Raw genomic sequence first — 10049 nt, forward strand, 5'->3', positions numbered from 1 at the left:
GCAGCACAATGCAAGCTCAGGCTAATAATAATAGGTATGGCAGCAGGAGGGAATATGGGGGCAGTAGGTAGCTGAGGAGAGGGATAGGAGCACAGAAGAACTCAGTGCATCCTGGGAAATAAGGACATTTAGACACATAGCAGCATGTCGAGCTCAGGGCTCACCTGAACCGTCACATCTATTACTGTAAAGGTGTCATAAATTGGTCAGGATACCTGTTTGTACGCTCATGATTCAACAACAGTATCAGAGACACTGACAGCAGCCTTCAGTGTGACAGTGTTTGTCCACGTAGCAGAGCATCTCCCATCTGTTAAGTCTGGGAGCAGGTTAAGACCTCAACGCATCACTTATCTAATCTTGTGCACATGGGCGTGTGTTTGTGTAGTGGCTATATGGCTTAATGCTGGGGTTAGTCTTATTGAACAGCTGTTTGACCCGCCCTAAGTAAGAGCTGAACAAGTTACGCTATGACTTCCCTGACCAATAAGCCACGTCTGACCCCAGTTCTTATCAATGTCAAGGTCAAGGTTTCCTTATTTCTGGGGAATAAGTTCGTCTAGACACATAGCAGCATATCGAGGGGAAAAGCTGACAGTGGTCATAATGGTGCCACCTCTCTGCGGATGAACTGTTAGAGTCATATACGCTGCAAAACATATCACATGTGGCATTATGGTACCTGAAGTTTTTGACAACTTATGCCGTTTATTCTTTTTGAAGAATATATTGGCAATAAATTCAAGCCTCACTTCAATTTGTGACTCTCTCTCTCTCTCTCAAAATGAAAGTCACTTGCAATGAAAAACAGGTTTCATTAGAGACTGAATCAAGCTGACATTTTACCTCCACTTATGCCAATAACCGATGTGATGCTCTTAAAGCTCCTCCACCCTTCAATGTTGACTTTGTCAACTTGCTGCCTCTAGCCGGCCCTACAGGCATCTTTAAAAAAAAAGAAAAAGCCTAGACTGACATGATTTTTACTTCCCTTTTCTTTTCAGGCACAATACTGCTTTATCAAATTTGAACACCTTGAAAAGAAGCTAGGTCAACTATCCAAGATTAAGCTTCTTATCAAAAAATTCTCCTTTTGTCAATTGAGAGAGGCATAGCCTGAAAGAACAGTTACTGGTCAAAATTTAAGCTGACTTTAAAAATATATGTTTTTTGGCCTACTGGTGTAAAACTTAGTCCTAAAAGTGTATGTTCATGTCCAGGAAACTGAAAGAAAGAGCTTCAAAGATCTAATATGTAAGATATTAACTGAATTAAATCGTAAAATGACCTATACTGTATATCATCTGACATTAAGGAAACCATGCTATGTTGAAGTGCTCTCTCCAAAGTTTTGAATTTGGACTGCAGTACCCATTTTAAACACTAGGTGTCAGATTTCCATATTGCTCCCTTAGAGGAATCTATTTTCCCCATTGTCACCCTTTCTATCTGGTTTTCTTTAGGGATTCTTAAAGGATTGCCCAAGTGGAACCCTAAATGTGGAGGAGTTCAAGAAAATCTATGCCAATTTCTTCCCTTACGGTGATGCCTCTAAATTTGCTGAGCACGTCTTCCGCACATTTGACACCAATGGCGACGGGACAATAGACTTCCGGGAGTTCATCATCGCCTTGAGTGTGACATCACGGGGCAAACTGGAGCAGAAACTGAAATGGGCCTTCAGCATGTACGACCTGGATGGAAATGGGTACATCAGCCGTGACGAGATGCTGGAGATTGTACAGGTAGGCAAAGGATGCTGGGTAATGGAATTAAGTGCAAGGGTAAAAGTGATGCCTTTAAACAAATAAATCAAATTCCCATAAATACAACAATAATATATATCTTTGATAAACCCTTTAAAAATGCCTATGTCTCCAAGTCCAGACTTACTGTTCTAAATAACTCATTTCTGAGGCTTTTATGGGTTAACATGGATTTGTACTCCTCATTACATGTGTATACTACGGAGCCCCTGAAGTCCCAAAAGTAAAAAAATATATATATATCTTGTGTGCACAAGATAATAACTTGTGTGCACAAGATAAATATGTACGTAAACTACATATTGATACGAGTGTCAATAAGGTTTGCCTAAGCACTTCAGTCAAATACTTTTCAAAGAACCCGTTTTCTAGTTATAGAATTGTACTGTAACTTACTTTATTAACAGGAACACATACTAATGTTAAAATAATACTGCATACTGTATAAAATAATACATAATACAAATAATAATACATAATGTTTAAAACTAACTGTTAAAACGCTACGTTTTGTAAACCTGCAGTGTGTTAAAGCAGCAACTTCTTTTTTATCATATTCAAAGGTATATGTTGTTATAACATTTCAGTTACATTGAGTTATCTCCATAAGGCTGAACTGGAATTAACTTTTGAGATAATTATAATTATCTTGTGCGCACAAGTTAATATCTTGTGCGCACATTATAAATATCTTGTGCGCACAACATAATTATCACACATTAACACAACATATTAAGATTAATATTTAAGGCCAGCATTTCCCAAATTTAGGATACTGTGGCCAAATGTAAAATATGAAATATGCTGGTGACCACCCTTTAGTCACATAACTATTATTAACACAATTGAATATTTCCAAATTAAGATATTTTTACACAAATGTAATGAAAAGAAATACCATACCATACCACACCATAGAGTACTAAGTCATACCATACCATGCTATACCATACCAGACGACAGGACACAACACATGACACAGCACGACATGATACAATGTAATAACAAAAAGCTTCACTTTATTTTCACCCTTGGGAAAATGTGTCTTGGAGTCTAAGTGCTGCACACATTTAGCTGCTCCCACAGCAGCATATTATCGCAGTAAGCGATAAAATTAATTGAACACTGCACTTTGTGATTAATTAATCTCAAATAATATCATAAATAAACAATGTGAGACACATTGCTTCCCAGGTAGGCTCACTGCATTACACTATTTGGAGTTATTTGTAACTTCTGCATTTTAATTGTATTCCATTCTCCACCTTATTTGAGGCGGCTGAGGCTCAGTTGATAGAATCAGCCGTTTCTATTGGGTAAGGCATTTGTAGGAGCCAATTCAGTGTGTGTGTATTTATGTGTTTTATTTCTATGGCTTTAGTTTATATGTTTATTTATGTACTCAATTTGGACACTAGGTGGTGATAATTGATCATTTGGGTTAATTGGTCAGGTGGTTGGTTGAGTGTTTATATGTCACTGGTGAACAGGAAACGGGGGCATAGGTGGTGGGAACATACGGTCCTTACCATAACAGAACGTAACACAGGATAACGCAAGTATGCTGTTTAACATAACAAAAGAACGACAACAGTATAATCTCGGAAATAACAACTCATCATATTATCATCACGGTTTGTCTCTGCTTCATATGTGACAATAAACTGGAACATCAGAAAGTACTTTAATTTTGGACATTTGTTTATTTTTTATGCGTCAAGAACTTTCCATACACCTATACAAGTGACTAAAGGCAAGATAAAAAAAAATTGGACATTAGATAGTCACTACAGCATTAATATCAAACAACAGGATCCCGTATCTGAGAAGCACATTGTATGGAACATTAAACATATCTGAGGTAACACTAGACCCTAAAAGAAACCCTTACTTAACAAACTTTAAGTAGAGTTGATCAACTGAAATGCCTGAAAAACTAATGTAGACTCACCAGGTTCAAAGGTTTAAACAGTCATGTATTTTATTGCCAGGAATATACTTAGAGAGGGCTTATAAGCTAATGGTTCACTTTGAATATGCTAATAAGTCTCTCTATGTGCAAGGATGCATAAGCTCTGCAATGCAATGATAAGCAGGCATACTAAATGTGCTGATGGTAATATTGGTACAGTTTTCATGAAGACTGTAAGGACAGCACTACATTTGGACTGTAAGTAATCCTGTGTCTCCTGAGGAGCAGAAGTAAGAGACGCTCATATGTGGAGATATGAGGATGTGGCTATAAGTTCTTTGTGTGTATGCTACTGGGTTCTCAAGGATTAGTGAGTTAAGATTAACCAGACCATATCCCTGAGTGTGCAGAATACTGAGATTATACTCAAGCTCATTCAGGTTACACATGAGAGAGGAGGGGCCAATTATATCGTTGTATAGAAATAGCGAGTGAAAGGGAGACTGTCACGATACAAAAGGTCAGCTTTGTTTACATCATCATGCAACAAACCAATCTGCACCCTACTACTTCTATGCATTAGATATATTCACAGAAATACCGACAAATCCCTCCTTGTACATTTTTATAAAATGTTAGGACTTTATCTAGCCATGATAGACAGTGGTATGATATATATGAAGAGGAAAATGTGTTATGGACTTAAATAATAATTGTTTTTTAAAACATCTTTTTGAACTGGCATATTCAGTCTGATCATTCTCCATCCGGTCTCATGAATCCTCTACACAATGATTTCCTACATCTTGAAAATGTGTCATTTTAATGTCAATTTTACTTTGTTGTTTTTATCCCTGCTTTGTAAGGTGACCTTGAGTGCTTTGAAAGGCGCCTAAGGCGTCTAAATAAAATGTATTATTATTATTATTATTAACTGGCAACATGAAAAAAGGAATATCTCCATTGTACAATTAATCTTTTAAATAAGATATAAAATACTATTCAAGGAAAAAGCTTTTATTTAAAAATGTTCCAACATCAGGATACAGTATGCCAAACAGGGCCTGGACTGGGCCTGGACTGGGCCAGGGCCTGGACTGGTGCAGGCCATTTAACCCATGACTGGTTTATAGTAAATGGAAATTCAGCCAAGTATAAAGACAACATTATTGTTCCAAAAGTGTAGTTCACAGTTTACTCGAAAAATCACAGATGCCCCTCCTCTCCCACTAATGCTCTCCATACATGAGCAGATCAACACACATGGTAGTGCCAGGTGTATGGATATTTAAAAAATGAATTTTTGCTTCCAATGTAAAAGATGTTTTGTAGAAATAAGCTGACTGTCAATACTTGAAGCTTCTTTATGTTCACTCCTGTAGGTGAATAAGGCACTTAAGAAGTAAGACTTATCAAATCTATACAGTAAAGTCTCTTTGTGAGGCTCCTTGACAACATGTGGTCTGTATTACAGTGGTATGATGCTTTTCTACCATTCAGTCATACAGTCCTGTTAGAATTATTTTGCAAAGGCTGCCCAGTGGGAGGCTTTTAGCATCGGGACTAACAAAAGTGAATCATGTGGACTTTAGAAAGTGTGTTTGTCACCATCTTGAAAGCCACAGTGACTGTATTTTCAACTCTGTTGTGTTTTAGTCCTTTCATCTGAGTCTCCAAAATGGGTCCCTGCTGGCTTCAATTCACTTCAACTCTTTTCTCCCCTCGTCCCCCATCCATCCTATTCCCTGTCTCTCTTCTCTTTCTCCTCTCTGTTTATCAGGCCATCTACAAGATGGTGTCATCTGTGATGAAGATGCCAGAGGATGAGTCCACGCCGGAGAAGAGGACAGATAAAATCTTCAGACAAATGGACCTCAATAATGATGGTGAGAGGAGGAAATGGCAACATGAAGGAGGGTACAGATGTAGAGAGGGAGAGGAGAGGAGAGGAATTGAGGATGATAATGAGATTTTATTGAAGAATCTCTGAAATGTTCTCATTTGACTGGAAACGAAAGATAGTTGAGAGAATTTTGGAACACATTTTTGATGTGCTGTGCCAAACATTTGGCCTGTCCCTTGTGGGATTACAATGCATTCTCCAAGCACACTTCTAAATTGTTAAACCTTCCATGAAGACCAGATTTTTTAAATTGTCTGTCAGTCCATCTCTCAGCAATCAAACATTCAATATGTAAAGAGTCCACTTTAACTCAGTCTGTGTGAATCCGTACTAAACAAATCAATCAAAAAAGTACACTTTTCAACAAGAACTGGTGAAATACAAGATGATAACTGAAATACCTTAACTTACAGAGATGTAATATAATAAAAAGATCTCTGCCTCTGAGATTATTTTTATAAAACAAATTGTCATAACTCTCAGGTCTGAAGGAACTATCACAAGATTCATAATTCCAAGTGACCTACATCCATTTCTGGGAGTTGTTAGTGCGCTAACTATTCTGCCAATGACCGTAGACAATGAGTGAAATATATATGAGGTACCTAAAGTTTGATGGTTCGGTCATTGTGAGTGCCTGCAGTCTAATGTTCATACCACTCTCTATAATGTTGCTTTGATAAAGCTGTGGCTGGCCCGCCAAAAAAAAAAGAAAGAAAAAACAGAGAAACTTTAACTCCCATTTATTTTTAGATAGTAAACAATGTAACCATTATCATGTAAATAACCTTTATTTTAGCATGCTGTTAAAGATGCCACAAATTGTCAAAAACAACCCTGCAAGCAATTTCCCGCTGAGAAAACTTTTAAAACTGGCCAAAAAGAGAATGTTTTGTAAACTTTTTTTTGAAAACTTAATTTCACTCCCAGCTTTTGGACCCGATTTCTCCGGTAAATATTCCTCAATCAAAAGATTTGTCACATGTTAACAGCAATTTACATCTCGTATATTTCAGCTAAAATGATTTCATAACAGAGCAGTGCATCACAGTCACTAACAACCTATTTTATACTCTGAGATGGATTAGATCCTACAACCTCTTTCACACAAGGCCACCACTGACACCCATTAACCACCGATATGTCTCTGAAAGTTATGGCTCTGAGTTATGGCCCTGAGCCTGTCAGGAATAAATCAAATATGTGAGCTCTACTCGGAGCTAAATAGCCAAAGTACCTGCACATGTGTCTTTGAAACCTCTTATTAACATCACACAGCTCACAAAGCACCATGGTTATCATTTAAAATGTGTTGATTTCACCCACAGCTACAAAATGAGTTTTTTTTAAATGCCACTACATCATAACTTTAGTGTTTTCAACTCTTACATGAACAAATAATCTAATTTATAAACACTTGGTGTTTTCTGACACCTTGATGTTACAGCAGAAATCTGGTCCAAACACGGACGTTGAATCTACTTCTTCAAATAGATGTTGACTTTTCAACCAGTTTTGAGCTTTTTTCAATGATAACCAAAGGCTCTCACTGGGATCTTCTTCAGACAGACTGTTTTGATTATTATGTCCCATGACCTTCTTGCTCACTGCACAAATCATTTTTTAATAAAAAATAAAATGGGTTGGAATGACATCTTTGTATGGACTGGATTTAACCCACCGATGCTAAAAGGCTGTTTGAGAAATGAATTCCCCTCTTCCTTACAACTCTAACATAAACAAAGTGTCAAAATGAAAAGAGAGAACTTTGTTTTGAGACACTTTGTCATATAGACATATTTCAGCCAGTTGAAATTAGGTCATGTTGAAATCATGGCTAGTGCTCATGGGAAATTTCTAGTTGCTGGGAGTTGCATTTCCCTTCCCTATGCAGTAAACTTGCATGGACACTTAACCCCAAATTGCTTCGTCGGCGGTGTATGTGTATGAATGGGATTAGTTACTTTTGAAGGTCACTTTACATAGCAATTCTGCCGTCAGTGTGTGAATGTGGTATGAATGTGTAGGTGTCACATGCGGTGTTAAAGCGCTTTGAGTAGTCAGATTAGAAAAGCGCTAGACAACGCTTAAATCCATTTACCATTACCAATTTATTTATGAATCTGCATTGCTGAATTTATGTAATCCAACATTAAATTAGCAAGTGCTATAGATCTCTCTTCTAGGCTCATACTATAATAATGTTAATAATGTTTTTTTTCCCCCTTATTATTCTTTTTCTCTGTCCTCCATACAGGTAAACTGTCCCTGGAGGAATTCATCAAAGGTGCCAAAAGCGACCCCTCCATCGTCCGGCTACTTCAGTGCGACCCAAGCTCAGCTTCCCAGTTCTGAACGCCCCTCCACATCCCAACCCTGTGACAACCCTTTCCTCCTCACCCTCTCTGTTGCTATTGAAACGGTCACTCAAATCAATGCATGCTGCTTCTCGTCTCTCATATCAACTGTTCTGTTGTTATTTTATGAAATAACGAATGACGAAATATAAGGAGGCTGAGAATTAGTCATCACTATCATTTTACTTTTTATCTTTATATGTGGGAAGGATTGAAGGGACATGCATAGGTCAAAAGATCTGTCGATAGTGGAGTCTACTTACGTTCCTGAATATCTCTCACTTCCTCTAGAACACTGGATTCCCAGGGAATGTTTTTTTCTTTGCAGGGTGGGGATTGCTCCGTTTGCCCTCCAACACATGTATATCATGTATATACTGTACGTCTATGTATATCATAAGATGAAGTACATGTTTCTTCATGTATGGTGCACTCTCTTTGGCATTGAAAGGCAGTATTATGTAGCGTAGCTTCCAGGTCTGATCTAAACAGAAGGGCGGGGCAGAGATGGGTGGGGGAGGGATGTTATTGGGATTTTACTGCTATATGATCTTTCGCTGAGAAAAAGAAGGCCTAAGATCCCATTTGTTTTTTATTGATATACTGGCATCTTTTGTTGATTTTTGAATTTGAAATGTTGCTTCATGTTGTACATATTTTTTTTCCTCCGTCATGCCGTTTTATTTATTAATTTGTTTTCTTATTATTGTCCTCTTACTTTGACATGTTGTAAAGCGAAATGACCATGTTCCAGTTTACAGTTACAGAGAGTAAGAAAGTGTCATGAGAATATTATCTTGGGGATTTGTGGCTTATTGTGGAATGAAGGGAAACCGTAATGCGTATGATCAAGGACACCCGAAGAACATATCGTTTGAGCAGCTATGTGTTTATTAAGTATGGTTGTGCATTTGGTAAGGACGAGTGTATGTGCATGTTCATATGCACTGTTTGCTTGAAGCTAACTTTTACAGTATTATTACGTCGTGTTGTTTCTTCATTTGTAATTCTTTGACATTGAGCAGTAAACTTAAGATAGTCGTTAGCCGTCACTATACTGCATGATCCTACGAACCAAAATATGACAACACCCACAAAAAACAGAAAACATACAGCAGTATCTTTTTTGTAGTTCTGCAGCCTCCTCAAGACTGTACCAAAAAGAAATCAATTATTATTTGTCTTGCCCCCCCCCCTTTACACACACACACACACACACACACACATATAAACACCATAACCGTTTCCCTCTGACTGACAGAGAACTTTGTAAGGGCTCGTTCATCACTCTCTAGCTCAGTGATTCTCAAAGTGGCGCCCCAGGACCCCCAGGGGTCCGCGAACCATAGCTTGGGGGTCCGCGGAACAATTTACAAACAATTGTAAATGACCATTCGTTCATTCATAGCATTGAAAAAGCCTATCTACAAACTGGGACCTCTTGCACCAATAAAATCAGCTATTTTGTCCAATACTCCCACCCACTTTAGTTTTGTGCCATTAGATTGATTCTGATATGATCGTGACATGTCTGTCACTTCATAGTGCGCAACGATAAAAAAAAAAAAAAAACACATCGGAGCCAAGATTTTCTCAAAGTTTATCAAATGAATTGCTTGGAAAGTATAAATGTAGCCTAATTCTATCATTGCAAAGTACTACATTATTACATAGTATTAATAGCTTATCAACGATACGATAATGAGGGGGTCCTTGGAAAAAATGTCTCTCCTGAAAGGGGTCCATGGTCTAAAAAAGTCTGAGAACCCCTGCTCTAGCTGAATGCTTTTATAACCTCCCGGATAAGTCTGCAGAGCAGTTAGATGAAGGGACATGTTTCAGGTGATCAGAGCAGGTTGTCAGATGTTTTAACAAGAGTTTCAGGACATCCAAACATAAAGTGTGCAGTGACCGAGATCATTGGCTGTAATTTCATAAGCATTCAAAAGACATCCACAATATTTCTGATCCTTTTAGAGCACAAAGAAAGTGAAACTATTTAAGACACCGCATCAAAGTTTCTCAGTTTTTTCAGGAAATGCCAGACTTCAGACCACCTCACAGAACATTAACCCCATCTGACATACTGTGCATGCATGCATAAACATACA

General features: G+C 37.9%; 1 protein-coding gene across 2 annotated transcripts in view; it reads left to right on the forward strand.

The window, feature by feature from the left end:
• The window catches only part of LOC132991611 (hippocalcin-like protein 1), a 44739-nt gene extending 35273 nt beyond the window's left edge, over window positions 1-9466 (forward strand). For both annotated transcript variants that reach the window (XM_061060420.1, XM_061060421.1), the window contains 3 exons: window positions 1464-1745; window positions 5459-5564; window positions 7839-9466. In XM_061060420.1, coding sequence (XP_060916403.1) covers window positions 1464-1745; window positions 5459-5564; window positions 7839-7936 — 486 coding nt within the window. In that variant the 3' untranslated portion in view covers window positions 7937-9466. The remainder of the gene's footprint in view (window positions 1-1463; window positions 1746-5458; window positions 5565-7838) is intronic.
• Window positions 9467-10049: the final 583 nt, after the last annotated feature.

The sequence above is a fragment of the Labrus mixtus genome, chromosome 16, assembly GCF_963584025.1.
Source record: "Labrus mixtus chromosome 16, fLabMix1.1, whole genome shotgun sequence".
Lineage (NCBI taxonomy): Eukaryota > Metazoa > Chordata > Actinopteri > Labriformes > Labridae > Labrus > Labrus mixtus.